General features: G+C 42.2%; 1 protein-coding gene across 1 annotated transcript in view; it reads left to right on the top strand.

Annotated features, from left to right (window-relative positions):
- The window catches only part of LOC129490711 (putative zinc finger protein 735), a 36,843-nt gene that overhangs the window by 740 nt on the left and 12,460 nt on the right, over nucleotides 1-23,643 (top strand). The window contains 1 exon segment of the mRNA XM_055294528.1: nucleotides 2,622-2,837. Within this exon segment, the coding sequence (XP_055150503.1) occupies nucleotides 2,622-2,837 (216 nt within the window).

Raw genomic sequence — 23,643 nt, 5'->3', positions numbered from 1 at the left:
TGGCCCTGCAGACCACGAGGGGAGAATATAAAGTGGCCCCTGCGGTCAGGGTCTAGGTGGCTGGCAGAGGCACATGCAGACCCTGTCTGGAGCCCGCCCTAGTGATGCTGCGTGGGTCAGTCTCCTGGCAGGATGTGAGCAGCATCCCTGGCCTCTATCCACGACATGCCATAGCTTGCGCAGGTACATACAAGTGCGTGCACACACAGTTGTGACACCCAGAACTGTCTCAGGATGTCAAAATGTGTCCCTGGGGGCAGAAGTGTCCCTGGTTGAGAATCTGCCCCAGAGGAACACAACCACACCAGGCCTCAGGATTTTGTGTTGATCAAATTCCAAGGAAAACGACTATCGTGGCCGACCACAGTGGTTCACGCCTGGAGTCCCAGCACTTGAGGCCAGGAGTTTGAGACCAGCCTGGGTAACGTAGTGAGAGACCCTATCTCTACAAAAAAAAAAAAAAAAAAAAAGAAAGGAAGGAAGGAAGGAAGGAAAAAAAATGAGATCTCCAGTTTAAAAATTCATAAACACAAGAAAACAATACACTATGAGACCCAGCAGAAACAACAGGTAGACTGTAGACACAGATACTGGAATTATCAGAGAGAATATAAAGTAACAGTGTTTTATATATCTAAAAGAATAAAAGAGATTTCTGGAAACATGAAAAAAAATCTTGTTTTATCACATGATCACTCAAACCATCCTTAAGTATTAGAAATGTACTACAGCATTTCCAAACTTAAATAAGCCCAAAGTAGTATAATTACATCATTCTGAATTAGTGCAGATTTGTAGTGTCTTCAAATGTAAAGATTTGCATAAATGCATAAAATAATTTGTTGTACTAATTTATTAAAATGGAAAATAGTCAAACAAAATTCAAATTCAAATATGATTACATAATTTCTTTATTATTATTATTATACTTTAAGTTCTAGGGTACATGTGCACAACCTGCAGGTTTGTTACATATGTGTACATGTGCCATGTTGGTGTGCTGCACCCGTTAAATTGTCATTTACATTAGGTATATCTCCTAATGCTACCCCTCCCCCTTACCCCCACCCCATGACAGGCCCTGATGTGTGATGTTCCCCACCCTGTGTCCAAGTGTTCTCATGGTTCAAGTCCCATCTTTGAGTGAGAACATGTGGCGTTTGGTTTTCTGTCCTTGCAATAGTTTGCACAGAATGATGGTTTCTAGCTTGATTACATAATTTCAAATTTTCTTCCACCAATCCATATATTTATATATTCATAATATTAATATTTCATCTAGGAATACTTACTGACTAGTTATAATTCAGTGAGATGTAAGAACAAATTGTGAGAGAATTACAGACATCATCCCACCTGAGTCTTAATCACTAACTGGTAATGAAGCTGAGAAACAGACGCTCACCCGGCTGAGTCTTGGAGTGAGTCTGTGTGTGAATTGTGGTCCCTGAGCCATGGTTAAAAGGAAGGGATACTGTGAGTTCATCTCCCTCAGGCCCATAATTGTCATGTCACCTGTAGAAGCAGGATGGCACTGGCCCTGGGATTGTTAGAAAGGGAGCCACCAAGGAGAAAACTAAATGTACCTAATTCCTGAAAACAGCTGGGTTCTGAAGTTTAGAATGAGTGCGCTCATTTTCTTAGGTAACCTTGCACAGGTGAATTGCCTCCTCTTAGTCCTTGTCAACAAAACAGATGTTAAAAAATAACTCTAACTTCAAGCCGTCTTTAGATTTTCCTGTCAGATTACCAAATGTTTCCTTACTGAAAAAAAAATATACATACATACAGTGGGATGAATGAATATCACAATGTTGCATACAAGAAACCAGATTAAAGAGCATGCATAGTATCTAATTCCATTCATGAAAAAAATAAAAAGCAAACAAAACTGAGTTTCTGGCTTCAGGTAAGAGTGAAGTAGCTTGTTTAACAAGACTCTCACAGGAAAAATAATACATTTTTGATAAAATATGGTATGTAATTATATAGAAATATATTTATATGTAATACATATGGCATAATACATGGGTGGGTAAGAAGTGAATGAGAATTTCAGCTTTGTCCACTGTAGGGGAGATAGGGATTGGAGTTGAGTTCAAATTAAGTTTCTTCTAGAAAAATAATAATCCTCGAGAAACATAATAGAATCCAGAGTCTCTATAATTGTCATTTATAGTTTCTAGCACATAACTTTAAAATTCATGAGATGTGTGAAAAAAGCAGGATAATGTAATTCATATATAAGACTAAAACTAAAACAGCCATTAGAAGCTATCTCCAAGATGTTCAAGGTGTTGTAATAAGATAACAAGAATTGGAAAGCAGCTATTATAAATATGGTCATGGAGGTAAAGAAAAATATTCTCATAATGATTGAGCAGATGTGGGATCTCAGCAGAGAAATGGAAATTATAAAAGAACCAAATAGAAATATGTTAATAAAAAAGTACTGTTGAGAAGATCAGCTGATTAGAAACAGAAGAAATAAACTTAAAGACATAGCCCTAGAAATTAACCAATCTGAAGACGTTTCAGATGAATGATTGAAGAAAAATGAAAAGAGCCTTACAGATCTGTGAGATGACTGAATCCTACTACACAAGGCCTGCCTTCCCCAGTGTCGAGTCCACAGTGCAGCTGACCTGCTCCTGCCTGAGCATTTCAGCTGTGGCCCGCATTCTTCTGAGAGCCTGGCCCCAGAGGCCAGTGGACCACCCTGGGGCTCTCACACTCTTCTGAGGCATTGCAACTGCAAAAACCAGCCCTGTGCAGTGCTGCCTGACATGGAGTTCCCTCCCCAGCTGCTGGCAGAGCAGTTGACTCTGATGGAAGGGGTGAGCAGCTCTGCTCTTCAGGGCAGAGCAGAGTCAGGCCATGCCTCTGGCACCAGCTATCTCAGACCAGCCATTCCCTGACTAGAGTCTAGTGATCTGGGTCTTATCCCAGCTCCACGTTTCACCAACTGTGTGACCTGGATGAGTTTCTTCACCCACCAGCATTCCCTGTCCACATGCAGACGGTGGGCATGGGACAGAAACAGTGCCAACTGCAAAGAGTGACTGGGCACATCAAATGAGATGGGACAGATAGGAAGAAAAGTAGAGGCCTGGCCCATTTGTTGGTGGAGGTGCTCACTGAGGTGCAAGCAGGTCTATAGGTCACCCACTCGTCTGCCCAGGAGCCTCACCTGCCTTAGCACTTATTAGGCAGTTGACGTATAGAGATTCTATGGCAGACACCCAACAGAGCCGTTAGCTGTGGCTCCCACATGATTCTCCCACCTTGCTCCCAAAGTGCGGGGATTATAGGCATGAGCTACCACCCAAACTTAAATTTGTTTCCTTTTTTTTTGTTTGTATATGCTTTAATTACTTTCTCTTTTTATTCTGTGTATCTACTATGGTTTTTTCTTCCTAGTGGTTATCATGAGACTTACATAAAACATCTCGTATCTTAATCTTGTTGGAGATGATGACAATTTAACTTCTATGTGTAGAAAAACTTCATAAATTGTCTCCCTTTCACACATTTTGTACTATATATGTCACACTTTACAACTTTTTATGTTGTGTGTCCATTAGCAGATTATTGTAGTTATTTCATTTTTAATATTTTTTAGAGATCTTATACTAAAGTTCAAAGTGACTTATGCAAAACCACTACAGTGTTAGAGTATTCTAAATTTCACTATGCATTTACCATTTTCACTGACATATATACTTTAATATTTTTCATATTATTTGCATTCGATCATATCAATATGGAGACTTCCTTTTAGCATTTCTTGCAGGACAGGTTGAGGTGTGATAAATTCCCTCACTTTCTTTTTTGTCTTGGAATGTTGGAATGTCTTGACCTCTATTATTTCTAAAGAGCAGCCTTGTTGGATAAACTCTTAATTGTCAGTTTTTTTCCTTCTTTCAGCATTTTGAATATATGTTCTCCCAGTTTTCTTACAAAGTTTCTGCTGAAAAATCCACTGATATCATTATAAAGGTTTCCTTCTATGTGAAGAATTTATCTCGTGCTGCTTTCAAGATTTGTGCTTTATCTTTGTATTTTGACAATCATGTGTCTAAGGGCAATCTTTATTAGGTTCTTCTTGCTGAAGGTATTTTGAGCTTCATAAAACTGGATGTTCATATTCTTTTCTAGATTTGGAAAGTTTTAAGACATTATATATTTAAATCTCTTCCTCTCTCTCCCTTTTTCTGAAATTTCTGAAATGTGTATATTCGTTCACTTTATGATTGGTTACTTTTAAATAGCCTGTCTTTGAGTTTGCTGAATTTTTCTTCTTTATGATTGAGTCTCCTGTTAAACATCTCTATTACATTTTTTCAGTTCTGCCACTGTTTATTTCAGTTCCAATTTCTGTATATATTTTTTACTCGCTCAATCTCTTTATTTAGTGGCACACATAGAATGAATGAATGAGCTCTTAGTTGTGGCATACTAAGTCTGATCTTGCTTATAGACATAGGATCTTAATACTTTGTTCTCAGAAAACTTTAAAACCCAAGCCACAGTTTTTCTTTCAAGGATATGGAAAGCATTCCTCATTCAAATCTGATTAATGGTTTTATAAAATATGTACCTCGTTTTTATTAGTCATTATCTTCATGCTGGATTCTAATATTCTTTTTGATGTTGATGTGTTCAATGATAGAAACTTATAGAGATAAAATTCCTTCTCAATTTATAAACAAAAATTTTAAAAGCAACATTTTTGATGTGGTAGGAAGACATTTATATGACATACGCAGCTACTGCCTTAAACTGGCAAAAATAACAAAAGAAAAAATTGTTATTTATCCTTTAAATAATGAGCCTCTATTTGCTACAAATCTACAAAGATTTTAAATATATTTCCTTCTACTACAAGAAAAATTAAGATAACCTTCTGTTTAACAGCTTATGAAGATGTTAATTTTATAAGGAAATAAAAAAGATTGACTTGCCTCCTGAATGTCTAGTGATAAACTGAACCCTAATTTCCCTCCCTCAAGAACATAAAAATGATGTAAACTGTATCAAAGTATGTAACAAGTAAATATTACAAAAATTCTTCATATGGTCTTTTGTAATCAATGTAAAAAGAATGTGGGCCAGGCGCGGTGGCTCACGCTTGTAATCCCAGCACTTTGGGAGGCCGAGGCGGGCGGATCACGAGGTCAGGAGATCGAGACCACGGTGAAACCCCGTCTTTACTAAAAATACAAAAAATTAGCCGGGCGTGGTGTCGGGCTCCTGTAGTCCCAGCTACTCGGAGAGGCTGAGGCAGGAGAATGGCGTGAACCCGGGAGGCGGAGCTTGCAGTGAGCTGAGATTGCGCCACTGCACTCCAGCCTGGGCGACAGCGTGAGACTCCGTCTCAAAAAAAAAAAAAAAAAAAAAAAAAGAATGTAAAAATGTGTTTTTGCTTGAAGATTTAGTGACTGTCCAAGGAATCACAATTTTTGAGCTTTTATATCCAGAGTAGTATACTATGTGAAAATACTATACTGCTTCATATGAAAAAGCACAGTGATAAAATTCCACATGTGGCTAGGCACGGTGGCTCAAGCCTGTAATCCCAGCACTTTGGGAGGCTGAAGCAGGTGGATCACCTGAGGTCAGGAGTTTGAGATCAGCCTGACCAACATGGTGAAACCCCGTCTCTACTAAAAATACAAAAATTAGCCGGGCATGGTGGCAGGTGCCTGTAATCCCAGCTACTCAGGAGGCTGAGGCAGGAGGATCGCTTTAACCCAGGAGGTGGAGCTTGCAGTGAGCCGAGATCACGCCACGGCACTTCAGCCTGGGTGACAGAGCAAGACTCCATCTCAAAAAAAAAAAAAAAACAAAAAAAAACCATACAAACAAATTATCTCATTGTTTTGACTTTAGATTCTCTATATTAAACATTCTTGATTAACGTAAAGTTTGAAAATGTTAGTGGCCGGGCGCGGTGGCTCACGCTTGTAATCCCAGCACTTTGGGAGGCCGAGGCGGGCGGATCACGAGGTCAGGAGATCGAGACCACGGTGAAACCCCGTCTCTACTAAAAATACAAAAAATTAGCCGGGCGCGGTGGCGGGCGCCTGTAGTCCCAGCTACTCGGAGAGGCTGAGGCAGGAGAATGGCGTGAACCCGGGAGGCGGAGCTTGCAGTGAGCCGAGATCGCGCCACTGCACTCTAGCCTGGGCGACAGAGCGAGACTCCGTCTCAAAAAAAAAAAAAAAAAAAAAAAAAAAAAAAAAAAAAAAAAAAAAAAAGAAAATGTTAGTGTATTTGTACTTTATCGTGGAAATTCTCTGATGTTTATTTAGACTTGATTTTTGAATACTTCTTCACATTTATTGCATTTGAAAAGTTTCCCCTATGGAAGAATTCTCTATGAATCCTGGTTATTTCTAAGGTTTATACTTTAGATAAAACTCTTTCTACGTCCATTACATGTACAGTATTTCTGTAGTATGAATTATCTGATGTTGAGTAAAGTGTGAACTATAGTTAAAAGGCAAAAGAGCACATAGAAAGCAAATCTGTTTTATTCATTAAGATAAATTAATAATCTGTTTTCTATTTTAAAGAGAGTGTGAGGGATTTTTTTTTAGCTAGTCATCATCCTTTATTTATTTTTATTTATTTATTTTTTTGAGATGGAGTTTCACTCTTGTTGCCCAGGCTGGAGAGCAATGGTGTAATCTCGGCTCACCGCAATCTCTGCTTCCTGGATTCAAGCGATTCTCCTGCCTCAGCCTTCTGGGTAGCTGGGATTACAGGCATGCACCACCACGCCTGGCTAATTTTGTATTTTTAGTAGATATGGGGTTTCTCCATGTTGGTCAGGCTGGCCTCGAACTCCTGACCTTAGGTGATCTGCCCATCTTGGCTTCCCAAAGTGCTGGGATTACAGACATGAGCCACCATGCCTGGCTGTCATCATCCTTTATATAGACAGATTAGGGGTCCCCGGGTGCTGGAAAAGGGGTCTCATGCCCACTTAGATATCCAAGAAGGTTCTGGTTGGGATTCTTTCATTTAACACAGAAATACTAAGCACTTAACTTTGTGTAGTTACTTTTCTAGAACCTTGGCATAATTCAATGACTACAGCATATAGATCTCTGGGCCTCAATTCTATTCAACAAGTTAGACATTCCTTCAAAGTAGACAGACATCATAGCAGGTCATGTCCACAGAATGTGGGATAAGATGCCCGATGCCCTTTTCTAGGTAGGGAGGCAGTCTCTCAGATTCTGACCAAGATGACAGATCCCAGGACTAACTATAAGGTGGGTGGAATTTGAATTCATAATAAGTGCCTCCTGTAGCCCAAATATATGTGGGAAATACAAAGAACATGGTTGGGAAGAGGCCAAAAGAACCCTGGGCCTCATGCATCTTATGATCCCATGAGAAGGCTGGGGTCTGGGTGTTCTGCAGAATAAAAGGAGTCAAAGAGAGATGCGGATGGGCCTCAGGCCCCCTACCAAGAAGAGAGGAGGCTGGAGCTCCCAGCAAGCCCTTTACAGACCCATCCCCATTACAGTCACATCCCAGCTCTGCCTGTCCCCTTCTATCCCACATCTAGGGGGCCCAGAACTGGAGTTATGATAAGCAGCCTGCTTCTCATAACCCTCCTTCTGCGGGTGTCATACACAGGCCTGGCAGGGAGCATGCCTGCCGGTAGTCAAGGGCACTAGTTGAAGACGCTAAGGTCCCCTCCCCGCCTTGGGCACCTCAGCCTGTGTCATTGCGTTCTGCCTGGCTGCAGCTGCTGTGGCCGACACCTCCCCAGAACTCCTGGAGAGCGAGGCGAAGAAAGACTCAGCCGGCACAAGGCAAAGGTTCAGCGGGTTAAGGTTTTGAGGACACGGAATGGGTGCCTGGGTGGAAAGTGGTCACCAGGTGTGAGTGTCACCATGGGGCCAATGCCCAGTTTTGCTGCCCCCGCTTCCTGAAGATCGCAGCTGGAGCCACCTGGGCACAGCGTTTGATGTGGCACCTGCAGTGGCCGAAGAGACACCCAACCGTGAGGACGCTGCAGGGAGTCGGCACGGAGACGTCTGTCCTCTCTCCGTCCCAAGGTCCCAGTTCCTGGCCAGCTTTGGCCAAAGTGAGAGGCTGGACTTTGGAGTGTGGGTATGAGTGCACGAGCTCATGTCCAGCCCCCCAGTGCTGGGCAGGACAAGGTGACACCCTCTAGCGTCACCACTGCCCCCACCCTGCTTTCATACCTGGTGGGCTAATAGGGGTGCGGGCAGATGTCCCAGGGCTGTGGGACCACTGGCTGACAAGGTCAGGAAGAACGTGGTGGGTCTTCTAGAAGGGTTTGTGGGGCCAGCAGGGGGAAGGTTGCGCCCATCCCAACCTGCAGGTATAGCACAGTCCCCGAAGTGCAGCACCTACAGTCCCCAGCCGAGCCGGGCTAAGTGCTGTGCATGCCACCTGCTCCTTACATGCGCCCCAGGCTCCATGCAGTAAGCAGAGAGCAGTGGCCTGGTGGGCGGCTGCCAGGCACCTGCCCCCTTGGGACAGCCATTCTAGGCGGACCGAGGCTTCCTCATCCCTAGCCTGGTAGCTTTGCAGGAAGGCTGTTGCCTGATAAGTGGAAGGGGAGGGTTTGAAGAGGGGCAATGGCCCAGCCAACCTGAGTAATTTCCAAGTGAATGAGCTGGGGATCTGGCCCACAAAGTGGGGCTGGTGGTTGGCTTCTGTCTGCAGGAAGCCTGGGACCCCCATCTAACAAAGGAGGACCCAGGCCGGGGTGAGAAAGCTATCAGAGTCACCGGGTGAGTGAATTGCCAACTGGCTAACTTTTTGTAAGTGGTGGCATATCCGGGTATGGAATTGGATTGGGTTAGTAGCCCAATTTAAGGGAGTTAGAGTGTCTCCTAAGGCAGATAAGACAAAAGGTCCCCTTTGAGAAAAGGCAAGAACACTTGACAAACCTTGTGGTTGAGGCGCAACTTCAAAAGATTAGTCTTTCCTAAGATTTAGGAGGTTAGAGTCCCCTCTCAGTAAAGTCCCTCTGAGCTAAGATTAGATTTGGCATTATGGAATGTTAACCACGATTGTCTTTGTGTTTGTTTGTTTGTTTGTTTGTTTTGAGATGGAGTCTCGCTCTTGTCGCTCAGGCCGGAGTCCAATGGCGAGATCTCAGCTCACTGCAACCTCTGCCTCCCAGGTTCAAGCAATTCTCCTGCTCAGCCTCCCAAGTAGCTGGGATTACAGCCACAAGCCACCAAGCCCAGCTAAGTTTTGTATTTTTAGTAGAGATGGGGTTTCCCCATGTTGGTCAGGCTGGTCTCAAACTCCTGACCTCATGATCCACCCACCTCAGCCTCCCAAAGTGCTGGGATTACAGGCATGAGCCACCGCGCCCATCCCTGTCTTTGGATTAATCTGCCTTGCACTTTTCGCTGATGACTGTGGCTGATAGAATTAGGCGAGTACCAGATCATGGAACAAGTGGAGCTTTTTCCTCCCTAAACTGGGAAACTTGAGAGCAGATGGGGCTGCCAAAAAAGATTATTTCACAACCAACAAGCGGCCACCTAAACTTTTGATTCAGTGCAATGCATGGGTCTTTCTCTGGCTTTTCTGAGCTCCTCACCTTTCCCACCCTGCCATAGGCAATGCTTGTCTCTCTCTCTCTCTCTTTCTCTCTCTCTCAGAAAGAGAGATACACCAATGGAAGATGAGCTAATTTTCTCTTTTTGGGATACAGGCTCTAGTATAAAATAGTAATCTTAATTTGGAGAGGGATCTGTTTGCCTTCATATATATGCATATATATATATATGTATTTCCGTTTCCTATCTTTTCTGTTATTCTGGGCCACCATCTTTCCCAGAGACCACATGTTGAAACTTCTGGTCAGAAGTTCCTGAAACAGGCCTGGCAAGGTGGCTTATGCCTGTAATCCCAGCACTTTGGGAGGCCGAGGCAGGTGGATCACCTGAGGTCAGGAGTTCAAGACCAGCCTGGCCAACATAGTGAAACCTCATTTCTACTAAAAATACAAAAATTAGCCAGGGTGGTGGTAGGCACCTGTAGTCCCAGCTACTCAGGATGCTGGGGCAGGGAGAACTGCTTGAACCTGGGAGGCAGAGTCTGCAGTAAGCCAACATCGCATCACTGCACTCCAGCCTGGGAGACAGAGCAAGACTCCCTCTCAAAGATACAAAAAAGAAGTCCTTGAAACAAACAACAACAAAATGGTTGAAGTTTCCCTCTTGTTTTATGTTCTTGGGAGCTTGACCTTGTAGCCATATGGCAATATGTTCTCTTGGTTTCTACCACCCAGCATACAGAAGTTTTAAAATTTATGTTATAGTTAACCCTAAAAATGATCTTGAGCAGTTAAAAACCTTTGCAAGCTCAAAATTGGCTGCTGGAGTCGACTGCAGTGGAGACTGCTCAGTGCTGTAGCTCAGTAGCTGGGCTTTGCTGTCTCACAGTGGCAGCCCGAGTTCAGGGTTCAATTTCTGGCTTAGGAAATGAGTCCTTTCTGATTTGATATCTGTGTGAACATTTGTGGATTCTCTTCCCCTCCATGAACCATCTTGGATTTTCCTTTCTCTGAACTACTTTTAAAGATTTTGTATTTTGTAAAAAGTGCTTGCCACCTTTTTGAAAATACCTTGTACACTTGTGGTTAGGTTAATAACCTTAGTTAAAGCTTATTGATTTCAGGAGGCGGAGGTTGCAGTGAGCCGAGTTTGGCCATTGCACTCCAGCCTGGGTGACAGAGCAAGACTCCGTCTCAAAAAAAAAAAAAAAAAAAAAAAAAAAGAAGCTTACTGGTTTTGCCTGGGAGGTTATGTTAGTAAAATTCAAAAGTCAGAAATATTGACACTTTGGCATGGCCTAAGTCAAGTAATAAGAGAATGAAATAAATTTTTTGCCAGGCTTGGTGGCTCACATCTGTAATGCCAGCACTTTGGGAGGCCAAGGCGGGCAGATCACCTGAGGTTGAAAGTTTGAGACCAACCTGACCAATATGGAAAAACCTTGTCTCTACTCAAAATACAAAATTAGCCAGGCATGGTGGTGCATGCCTTTAATCCTAGCTACTCCATTGGCTGAGGCAGGAGAATTGCTTGAACCCGAGAGGCGGATGTTGCAGTGAGCTGAGATCACACCATTGCACTCCAGCCTGGGCAATAAGAGCAAAACTCTGTCTCAAAATAAATAAATAAATAAATTTTTTTAAAAAGTGCATCATGGTTAAAATTCAGCTTATTTTTGTAATTTTTTTTTCTGAGATATCTTGCTCTGTCACTCAGGCTGGAGTGCAGTGGAGCAATCTTGGCTTACTGCAACCTCTGCCTCCTGGGATCAAGCAATCATCCTGCCTCAGCCTCCGGAGTAGCTGGGATTACAGGCACCCATGACCACACCCTGCTAATTTTTGTATTTTTCGTAGAGATGGGTTTTCACCATGTTGGCCAGGCTGATCTTGAACTCCTGACCTCAAGTGATCTGCCTGCCTCGGCCTCCCAAAGTGCTGGAATTACAGGCGTGAACCACCATGCCTGGCCCAAAAGTTTGCTTGATTAATTGCAGATATTCAAGCTCTAACAGCTGGAAGTCCTCGGAAAAAACAGAGGAGGTGCCATAATAGGCATTTTGAGAAAAACGTCTGTTTTCCTCATGAAACCCCAGGAATTGGAAGTGGATAGATCCCTCTCAAAGTCTAAGGCTCTGTTGCATTTTGCATTACATTGTCTGATGGTTTTGACTTTCTAGAGTACCAGAAATTACGTCACATTATGAGAGAACTTAGATATGTAATAACTATGTAGGAAATATACATTGAGTGATGGCTAATGGCAGCTACAGGGGGATACTCGGCTTTTTGCAAATTTGAATCAGAGAAGTGTGCTCTTGGCCACCTAGAAGACATGAAAATGTCCCCTCCCCCTACTGAGAGATAAGTAGATGCCAATGGGAGATGGGTTAATTTTCTCTTTTTGGGATCCAGGTTCTAGTATAAAAATAGGAGTCTTAATTTGGAGGGATGTGTTTTGCCTTCCAGCTGTGCCTACTTACTAGGCTGTAGAAACTGCTTGTTTTTTGCTTTCCTGGCCCTGTTTCTCTGAGGCATCCACCCTAAAGCCAGGGTGGTAATGCAATTAAAAAACTGACAAAGGAAAAATCTTAAAGGTACTTGATCTTCTTCTTCCATCTGTATGTTTATATGTGTTGTGTGTGCAATATGAAAGAGCTTTGAATAATTGGTTTAAAAATAATAAGAGCTTAAAGCAAGTATTTTATCAGAAAAATAGAAACCATGGTGTATTTTACTAAAGTCATGTTTTAGTTTATATGACTTTAGTAATCTTTGGGAAATAAAAACAGTTTTACATGCTAGGTATGTAAAAAAAGTAAAATGTGTTTTTGGTAAAAGATTACAAGAAGTAATGGGAATGTGGATTACTTTTGGCCTAATTTATAGAGCTGAAGGTTTAACCAAGTTGTGAAAGGTTTGTAAAAAATTAAATCTTGTAAAAGAAATTCTTTGTGTTAACATATTGGCTAAAGTTAAAGGGGTATTCAGTTTTTTTTTTATAAATTGAACACTAGAATAAAAGAACAGCTGGTTTCCTTTTAGTGCTCCTTCCAAGAGCACTAATCTGCTTTTTCACAAAAATTATAAAGTGTTATCAAAGGATTATAGGAATCTTACCTTATGATCAAAGTGATTAAGACTAGATAGATTTGCCTATAAGATTTTATTAAGAATTAGGTTTGACATCAATAGTGCACTAATGCAAGGGTGAGATTTAACAAACCATGAACAAGATTTTCATGTGATATTTAAAAAATGAAAGATTTTTGTCTGCTCTTTTGAATAAACTGGAGCAAAACGAAAAGAAAAAAAGATTATTTGGAAAGTGAAATCTTCCCTCTATTAATGAGTAAAGGTTTTTGCCTGTTTAAATTTTTTTTTTTTAAGATGGAGTCTTACTCTGTCACCCAGGCTGGAGTGTGGTGGTGCAATCTTGGCTTACTGCAACCTCCACCTCCTGGGTTCAAGCAATTCTCTGCCTCAGCCTCCTAAGTAGCTGGGATTACAGGCACATGCCACCACGTCCAGCTAATTTTGTATTTTTAGTAGAGACAGGTTTTCACCATCTTGGCCAGGGTGGTCTTGAACTCCTGACCTTGTGATCCACCCGCCTCAGCCTCCCAAAGTGCTGGGATTGCAGGTGTTGAGCCACTATGCCCAGCCTTAAAATTTTTGAGTTGTCATTTTGGTTAATGAGTGACTTACGATAATATGGGATTTGATATTTGACAAACTTTTAAAAATCAAATTATAAATTATGTATTTTTCTTACCTAAATATCTTATAGACATTAGATCTCTTAAAGGACAAAAATGACATTTGGCTTATTTGGTATAAAAATCATACAGAAAGAATTGTCAGAAAGCATTGTCAGGCCGGGCACAGTGGCTCACACCAGAAATCCCAGCACTATGGGAGGCTGAGGAGGGTGGATCACCCGAGGTCAGGAGTAAGAGATCAGCGTGGGCAACATGGTGAAACTCTGTCTCTACTAAAAAATACAAAAAAATTAGCCAGTTGTGGTGGCAGGCACCTGTAATCTCAGCTACTCAGGAGGCTGAGGCAGGAGAATTTCTTGAACCCAAGAGACGGAGGTTGCAGTGAGCGAGCTGAGATTGCAGCATTGCACTCCAGTCTGGACATGAAGAGCAAAACTATCTCAGAAACAAAAAAGAAAGCATTTATTCTCAGAGTTAGAGATACAAGCAGCCCTCCTCCAATGATTGGTTCTTGATTTCAGTCCCCTATTCACACCCTTTATTGAGATGAGTCTCCACTTTCTCTGTGTATCAAACCCTCCCAATAAATCTAAGATGAAGAGAATGGAGCCAGGCAGTGCGCTGCCCAGGGAATTCTCTAACCCCTGGCCCATAGACAAACCCCATGCATACCCCCTCTCATGCTGTACTACCACCAGTGCCACCAGGGTTAGGTTTTGGTATCAGGATGGTGAAGGCCTCATTAAATGAGTTAGGAGGAGTCCCTCTTTTTCAATTGTTTGGAATAGCTTCAGAAGAAATGGTACCAGCTCCTCTTTGTACCTCTGGCAGAATTTGGCTGTGAAAACATATTGTTCTGGGCTTTTTTTGGTTAATAGGCTATTTATTACTGCCTCAATTTTAGAACTTGTTATTGGTTTATTCAAAGATTCAACTTCTTTCAAAAAAAATTTCAAAAACAAGATAAATCTAGAATTTAATAACAGATGTACCACAGTTCTTAAAGCATAATTTTTTTCTCTCTCCAGTCTCCCATTTTACTGAAGACAAATCATGGTACGACCAAGTTGCTTTATTATACTTGGCCTGATTATTTGTATAAAGTGCAGCAAGAATAATTATTTTTACATAGGTTTTAAAAATTGGATTTGATGAAACCTTGTTCCATGAAATGAATCTCAGATAAGACTTTTTAATGCTGAACCCAGCCATGAGTCTATACCCTCAAATATGAGTTGCATAAATTTCTCTTTTGAGATCATAGGATAACTTGGGGCTCATGAGCCTGTCAGGAAGTGACGTTATTTACTTACCACAGGTTAGGAACCCTGTACAGGGACTGTGTAGACAAGGTATAAAGCCAGTTTTCCCAAGGGACCTTTATTGGCTCTACAAGTCAAGTTTGATTCCTTAAAGGAAAGCATGCCATTCTAGTCAAAGTCTTGGCAAAATAAATAATTTCTCCAATCGTGTCCTGTTACAGAAGAAAACATTCTTTTGCACTTATGCAAATTATATTGCCATAAGTTAAGAATACTCACAAATAGTTTCCAAATTCTGGAGAAAACAGGTAGAGATAAACAAATGTGCTCCAAATTTTGTTTACAGAAGTATATTTTACTCAATTCCTAAAAGCTATAAACAGCTCAAAATAAAAGTTTCCTGGACTTTGAAAAACAAAACAAAGAATCAGTAATATTTTAAGCAAAGTAAAAAAAAAAGATTACTTCAATCTTTTTTTTTTTTTTTTTTTGAGACAGAGGCTCGGTCTGTTGCCCAGGCTGGAGTGCAGTGGCCCGATCTTGGCTTACTGCAAGCTCCGCCTCCTAGGTTCATGCCACTCTCCTGCCTCAGCCTCCCAAGTAGCTGGGACTATAGGCGCCCCCTACCATGCTCGGCTAATTTTCTGTATTTTTAGTAGAGACGGGGTTTCACCTTGTTAGCCAGGATGGCCTCGATCTCCTGACCTCGTGATCCGCCCGCTTCGGCCTCCCAAAGTGCTGGGATTACAGGCGTGAGCCACCGCGCCCAGCCAACTTCAATCTTATATTAGTTTACTCCATGCAGTTATGTCCTGTTCTGCTTGATATTCATGGACATTTCTGCTCTCCATGAAAGTCCTGAAAGTTTTTTCTTTATTCTAATGCCAAAATTTCCAAATTTATCAGAAACCTGCATTTAAGAGCAGCTGTCCACGTCCTATAGCTGATTATACATTACCTTTCAAAGAGGATTAAAACAAGACAACAATTGTCTGTCGATGACAAAGAAGTCTTAGGACAGCCACTATTAAAGCCACAATTGACAGGGAGATTTTGGTTACTTCTGTTGCATACAACAATTTTACATAACAATTATTACTATTAATAACATACATAAGTCATATCAGAATTATAGGAGTTTTCCATTTTTTGAAACACATACCAATAACATATTTATACAAATACAACCCAAGGAAAGCCAAACACCATTTCATATTTGACAATGGTTTCTTTCTTTCTTTTTTTTTTTTTTTTTGAGATAGTGTTTCACTCTTGTTGCCTAGACTGGAGTGCAATGCTGCAATCTTGGCTTGCTGCAACCTGTGCCTCCTGGGTTCAAGTGATTCTCCTGCCTCAGCCTCCTGAGTAGCTGGGATTACAGGTGCCAGCCACCACACCTGGCAATTTTTTTTCTTTTTTGTATTTTTAGTAGAGACAGGGTTTCACCATGTTGGCCAGGCTGGTCTCTAACTCCTAACTTCAGGTGATCCATCCTTCTTGGCCTCCTAAAGTGCTGGGATTACAGGTATCAGCCACTGTACCCAGCCTGACAGTACTTTCTCACAATTCTTCCTGTATGATTTTTGTACCAAATAAGCCAAATGTCATTTTTGTACTTTAGGGGACCTAATATCTAAAATAATTTGGGTAACAAAAATAAATAATTTATAATTTGATTTTATAAAATTTGTCAAATAGCAAATTCCAGATTATCATAAATCACTCATTAACCAAAATGATAACTCAAAAATTTTAAAAAGGAAAAAACCTTTACTCATTAATAGAGGGAAGACTTCACTTTCCAAACAACCTTTTTTTTTCCTTTCCTTTTGCTCCAGTTTATTCAAAAGGGCAGACAAAAATGTTTCATTTGTAAAATATTACATAAAAATCTTGTTCATGGGAAAAAGCTAAATCTCACCCTTGCATTAGTTGATGTCAAACCTCATTCTTAATAAAACCTTATAGGCAAATCTATCCATTCTTAATCAGTTTGACCATAAGGTAAGATTCCTATAATCCTTTTATAACACTTTACAATTTCTGTGAAAGAGCAGGTTAGTGCTCTAAGGAAAACCAGTTGTACTTTTATTCCAGTGTTCAATTTATAAAAAAACTGAATACCCCTTTAACTTTAGCCAATATGTTAACACACAGAATTTCTTTCACAAGATTTAATTTTTTACAAACTTTTCACAACTTGATTAAACTTTCAGCACTATTTTACCTAACTTAAAACAATCCTGTTAACCCTTTAATTTAGGCCAAAATAATCCACATTCCCATGATATCTTGTAATGTTTTACCAAAAACACATTTTACTTTTTTACATACTCAGCATGTAAAACTGTTTTTATTTTCCAATGATTACTAAAGTTATGTAAACTAAAATACACCATGGTTTTTATTCTTCTAATAAAATATTTGATTTAAGCTCTTATTATTTTTAAACCAATTAATCAAAGCTCTTTCATATTGCACACACAACACATACAAATACATAGATTTATATGTGTTTTGTATTTTTAGCAGGGAAAGGGTTTCACCATGTTGGCCAAGCTGGTCTTGTCTTCTTCCAGTGCAAGAAGATCAAGTACCTGTAAGATTTTTCATTTGTCAGTTTCTTAATTGGATTACCACCCTGGCTTCAGGGTGGATCCCTAGGAGAAACAGAGCCAGGAAAGCAAAAAACAAGCAGTTTCTACAGCCTAATAAGTAGGCACAGCTGGAAGGCAAAACAGATCCTCCAAAATTAAGACTACTATTTTTATACTAGAACCTGGATCCCAAGAAGAGGCTAGCTATCAGCCCATCTCCCACTGGCATCTTACCTCTCAGTGCCGGGAAGGAACATTTCCATATCTTCTAGGTGGCCAAGAGCACACTTCACTGATTCAAATGTGCAAAAAGCCGAGTATCCCCCCATAGCTGCCATTCGCCATTCCTAAATGTACATTTCCTACCCAGTTATTACATATCTAAATTCTCTCATAATGTGAAGTAATTTCTGATACCCTGGGAAGTAGAAACCATCAGATAATGCAGTGCAAAACGGAACAGAGCCTTGGACTTAAAGAGGGATCTATCCACTTCCAGTTCCTGGGGTTTCAGGAAGAAAACAGACGTTTTTCCCAAAATGCCTATTGTGGCACCTCCTCTTTTTTTTCCAAGGACTTCCAGGCTGTTAGAGCTTGAATATCTGCAATTCATTAAGCCAACTTTTGGGCCAGGCACGGTGGCTCATGCCTGTAATCCCAGCACTTTGAGGGGCCAAGGTGGGCGGATCACTTGAGGTCGAGAATTCAAGACCAGCCTGGCCAACATGGTGAAACCCTGTCTCTACTAAAAATACAAAAATTAGCCGGGTATGGTGGCGGGTGTCTGTAATCCCTGCTACTCAGGAGGCTGAGGCGGGAGAATCGCTTGATTCCAGGAGATGGAGGTTGCAGTGAGCCAAGATTGCACCACTACACTCCAGCCTGAGTAACAGAGCAAGACTCTGTCTCAAAAATAAATACATAAATAATAATAATAATAATTAAGCCAACTTTTAACCATGATGCTCTTTTTTTAAAAAAAATTTATTTAATTCTCTTATTACTTGACTTTAGCCATGCCAAACTGCCAATGTTTCTGACTTTTGAACTTTACTAACATAACCTCCCAGGCAAAACCAATAAGCTTTTTTGTTTTTGTTTTTTGTTTTGTTTTGTTTCGTTTTTTGAGACGGAGTCTCCCTCTGTCACCCAGGCTGGAGTGCAGTGGCCAAACTCAGCTCACTGCAACCTCCACCTCCTGAAACCAATAAGCTTTAACTAAGGTTATTAACCTAACCACAAGTGTACAAGGTATTTTCAAAAAGGTGGCAAGCACTTTTTACAAAATCTACAATCTTCAAAGGTAGCTCAGAGAAAGGAAAATCCAAAATGGTTCGTGGAGGGGAAGAGAAGCCACAAATGTTCACACAGATACCAAATCAGAAAGGACTCATTTCCTAAGCCAGAAATTGAACCCTGAACTCGGGCTGCCACTATGAGACAACAAAGCCCAGCTACTGAGCTACAGCACTGAGCAGTCTCCACTGGAGTCTCCCAGAAGAAGCCTCCAGCAACCAGTTTGGAGCTTGCAAAGGTTTTTAACTGCTCAAGATCATTTTTAGGGTTAACTATAACATAAATTTCAAAATTTCTGTATGCTGGATGGTAGAAACCAAGAGAAAGTACTGCCACATGGCTACAAGGTCAGGCTCCCAAGAACATAAAACAAGAGGGAAACTTTATCCATTATTTTGTTGTTGTTTGTTTCAGGGACTTCTTTTTTGTTTCTTTGGTTTTTTTGTTTTTTTGTTTGTTTTTTTGAGATGGAGTCTCTCCTGTCTCTCAGGCTGGAGTGCAGTGGCACGATCTCGGCTCACTGCATCCTTTGCCTCCCAGGTTCAAGCAATTCTCCCTGCCTCAGCCTCCTGAGAGGCTGAAACTACAGGCACCCACCACCACCCTGGCTAATTTTTGTATTTTTAGTAGAGACGAGGTTTTGCCATGTTGGCATGGCTGTTCTTGAACTCCTGACCTCAGGTGATCCCCCTGCCTGGGCTTCCCAAGGTGCTGATATTACAGGCATGAGCCACCATGCCCAGCCTGTTTCAGGGACATCTGACCAGAAGTTTCAACATGTGATCTCTGGGCAAGATGGTGGCCCAGAGTAACAGAAAAGATAAGAAAGAGAGAGAGAGAGAAAGACAGAGAGAGAAAAGCATTGCCTATGGTGGAGCAGGAAAGGTGAGGAGCTCAGGAAAGCCAGAGAAAGATCCACGCATTGCAGTGAATCAAAATTTTAGGTGATTGCTTGTTGGTTGTGAAAGAATCTTTTTCAGCAGTCGTATCTGCTCTCAAGTTTCCCACTTTAGGGAGGAAAAAGCTCCCCATGTTCCATGATCCTGTACTTACCTAATTCTGTCAGCCAAAGCCATTAGCAAAAAGTGCAAGGCAGATTAATCCAAAAACAAGGCCAGGTTCAGTGGCTCATGCCACTTTGGGAGGCTGAGGTGGGTGGATCAGCTGAGGTCAGGAGTTTGAGACCAGCCTGGCCAAAATGGTGAAATCACATCTCTACTAAAAATACAAAAATTATCTGAGTGTGGTTGTGGGCGCCTGTAATCCCAGCTGCTCAGGAGGCTGAGGCAGGAGAATCGCTTGAACCTGGGTGGCAGAGGTTGCAGTGAGCCAAGCTCTCGCCATTGCACTCCAGCCTGGGCGACAAGAGTGAGACTGTGTCTCAAAACGAACAAACAAACAAACAAAAACACAAAGACAATAGTGGTTAACATTCCATAATGCCAAATCTAATCTTAGCTCAGAGGGACTTTACTGAGAGGGGCTTCTAACCTCCTAAATCTTAGGAAAGACTCTAACCTTTTGAAGTTGTGCCTCAAACACAAGTTTTGTCAAGTGTTTTTGCCTTTCATTAAAAGGGACCTTTTATCTTATCTATCTTAGGAGAAACTCTAACTCCACCCAATCCCATTCTTTACCCGGGTGTGCCACCACTTACAAAAAGTTAGCCAATTGGTGATACAGTCTATTTCCTTTGGGTTGGGGGTTTCCTTGGTTTCATCCCTTTGTGATTCACTGAAAAGAAGCTTCCAGAAATGGTCCCAATCCAGAACCAAAGAGTGGGTTCTTGTATCTGATACAAGAAAGAATTTAGAGCCGGGGGTGGTGGCTTCAGCCTGTAACTCTGGCAATTTGGGAGGCTGAGGCGGGAGGATCACTTGAGGTCAGGAGTTCGAGATCAGTCTGGCCAACATGGTGAAACCCCATCTTTACTAAAAATACAAAAGTTAGCCGGGCATAGTTGTGCGCACCTGTAATCCCAGCTAATCTAGAGGCTGGGGTAGAAGGATCTCTTGCACCCAGGAGATGGATGTTGCAGTGAGCCGAGATGGTGCCACTGCACTCCAGCCTGGGTGACAGAGTGGGACTCTGTCTAAAAGAAAAAAAAAAAGGAAAAGAAAGAATTTTGGGTAAGTCTGCAGTGCAAAGCAAAAGCAAATTCATTAGGAAAGTAAAGGAATAAAAGAATAGCTCTCCGTAGGCACAGCAGCAGTGTGGGCTGCTCAACTAAGGATACTTACAGTTATTTATCGATTATATGCTAACCAAGTGGTGGATTATTAATGAGTTTTACAAGAAAGGGGTGGGCAATTCCCAGAACTGAGTGTTTCTCTTCTTTTTAGACCATGTAAGGTAACTTTCTGATGTTGCCATGGCATTCGTTAACTGTCTTGATGCTGGTGGGAATGTCTTTCGCATTATAATTAGCGTGTAATGATCCGTGAGGACAATCAGAGGTCACTTTCATTCCCATCTTGGATTTGGTGGATTTTTGTGGCTTCTTTACTGCAAACTGTTTTATCAGCAAGGTCTTTGTGAACTGTATCTTGTGCCAATCTCCTATTTACCCTGTGATTTACAATGCCTGACCTCATGGAAAAGCAGTCCTGTAGGTCTCAGCCCCATTTTACCCAGAACCTATTCCAGATGCAGTTGCTCTGGTTCAAACTCCTCTGACATGGCCACAGAGTGCTGGAATGTGGCTGGTCTGAACTGCAATGTGCTGGAAAGGTAAAATACAAGAGTACATTCAAAGATTTAGCTTCAAAAATGTATATGCTTTATTAACCATTACATACTAATCACATAGTAAAATAATAATATTTTGGATATATTGAGCTGATTAAATTGTTACAATCAATTCCACTTGTTGTTCCACCTTTTTCTTTCTTTTTTATTTTGAGACGAAGTCGCTCTGTCGCTAGGCTGGAGTGCTGTGGCACGATTTCAGCTCTCTACATTCTCTGACTCCCGGGATCAAACAATTCTCCTGTCTCAGCCTCTCTAGTAGCTGGGATTGCAAGTGCCTGTCACCACACCCAGCTAATTTTTTTATTTTTGGTAGAGCCAGGGTTTCACCTTGTCAGCCAGGCTGGTCTCGAACTCCTGACCTCAGGTCGTTCACCACCTAGGCCCCTCAAAGTGCTGGGATTACAGGTGTGAGCCACTGTGCCCGGCCCCACCTTTTTCTGTTTACTTTTTAACATTTGGCTACTAGAAAATTCAAAATTTACATGTGGCTCATATTTTACTGCAGAGGACTGCCTCCTTTTTGCAATCTCAGGCTGCCCGCATGTATTAGTGCGTTTTCATACTGCTATAAACAAATACCTCACACTGCGTAATTTTTTAAAGTGGTTTAATTGAATCATAGTCCTTCATGGCTGAAAAATCCTCAGGAAAATTACAATCATGACCATGACAAAAGGTGAAGGGAAAGCAAGGCACATCTCACATGGTGGAAAACGAGAGAACCGGGAAGGTGGGAGGGGGGACGTGCCACATTTTTTAAACCATCAGGTATCTTGAGAGCTCCCTTACTATCACAAGAACAGCATGAGGATAATCCCCCCTAATAATCCAATCACCTCCCACCCGGTCTCTGCCCTGACACGTGGGAATTACAATTTTGTTTTTCTTTGAGATGGAGTCTCGCTCTGTCGCCCAGGCTGGAGGGCAATGATATCATCTCGGCTCACTGCAACCTCCACCTCCTGGGTTCAAGCGATTCTCCTGCCTCAGGCTACTGAGTAGCTGGGACTACAGGCGTGCGCTGCCATGCCTGGCTAATTTTTGTATTTTTAGTACAGACAGGGTGTCACCATATTGGCCAGGCCGGTCTGGAACTCCGGAACTCGTGATCTGCCTATCTCAGCCTCCCAAAGTGCTGGGATTACAGGTGTGAGCCACAGCGCACGGACGGGAATTACAATTTGAGATTAGATTTGGGTGGAGCCATAGAGTCAAACGATATCACTGCAAAGGATCGGCACCAAGGAAGGTCATAAAATCCGAAATTTTAAAATAATTGTCATTATATTATTTCAATTTGTGAATAACTATATTATATATCATTTATAAATGCATATGACGTTATACACAAGGTTAAATGCAAATATCCTCTGGTGTTGGCCTGGCTCAGATCAGGGAAGAAGCCCTGCCTGTAAAGGCTGCAGCTTAGGCTGTTATTTTTGCTTCATTCAGCCCGGCGTCTGATCAAATATTCCGTCACTCAGGGCGTGAAGGGTGGGTCCTGAAATCTTATCCAATCAGGGGCCATATATTAGAAACTGTATAATCAGGCATGCAGCTGGAGAGAAGAACACGTCTCTGTAATTTTATCGGTCCTTTTGTGTTTCTCTGCGTCCAGAGCTCCGGTTCTTCTCTTCACTGCTCTCCGTCCTCTGCTCCTAGAGGTCAAGCCTCTGTGGCCTTGGGTCCTGCAGGTATCTGCAAATTTATGGCTAAAGCCGAGAAATGGTGAGTGCTGGGTCTGGCATCGTGAGAGAGGGGTGGGGGTTGGTTGGAACCGGCTGCAAGTGGCTGTAGCAGGGCCCAAACTTCCTCGCAGTCAGCTCCGGAGTCTGAGGACCCAAATCCTCCTTGCCCCAGTTCGGCTTTTAGTCCCCTCGAGCCGTAAGATGGTGCCTGGGCCAGCGGCTGGGACACTGGGAGTTCTGCCTTTTCCCTTTGCAGTGGCTTTGCCCTAGGCTGGAGCCCTCTCTGGGCAGCTCTGCACTCCCAGCGCCTCATCCCACCCAGATTGTGCAGGGATGGGAAAGTCATCAGGGGAGAATCCTGACTCAGGGTGCAGGATTCAAAAGTGGAAAGAGCTGTGGTCCCTGGGCTCCCTAGTTCCTCATTTTTCCTTTTGGAGATGTATGGGAGTCATTGTAAAAATATTAGAGAATTTAATCAAAGTGTGATTCAAGAATCATAGAGCGGGCCAGGCGCGGTGGCTCACGCCTGTAATCTCAGCACTTTGGGAGGCGGAGGCAGGTGGATCACGAGGTCAGGAGTTTGAGACCAGCCTGACCAACATGGTGAAACCCCATCTCTACTAAAAATACAAAAATTAGCTGGGTGTGGTGGCACGTGCCTGTAGTCCCAGCTACTTGGTAGTCTGAGACAAGAGAATCACTTGAACCCGGGAGGCCGAGGTTGCAGTGAGCCGAGATCGCGCCATTGTACTCCAGCCTGGG

The sequence above is a fragment of the Symphalangus syndactylus genome, chromosome 9 (genome assembly GCF_028878055.3).
Source record: "Symphalangus syndactylus isolate Jambi chromosome 9, NHGRI_mSymSyn1-v2.1_pri, whole genome shotgun sequence".
Classification (NCBI taxonomy): Eukaryota; Metazoa; Chordata; class Mammalia; order Primates; family Hylobatidae; genus Symphalangus; species Symphalangus syndactylus.
Note: the sequence above shows the minus strand (reverse complement) of the source record. Positions and strands in the feature narration are given on the sequence as shown.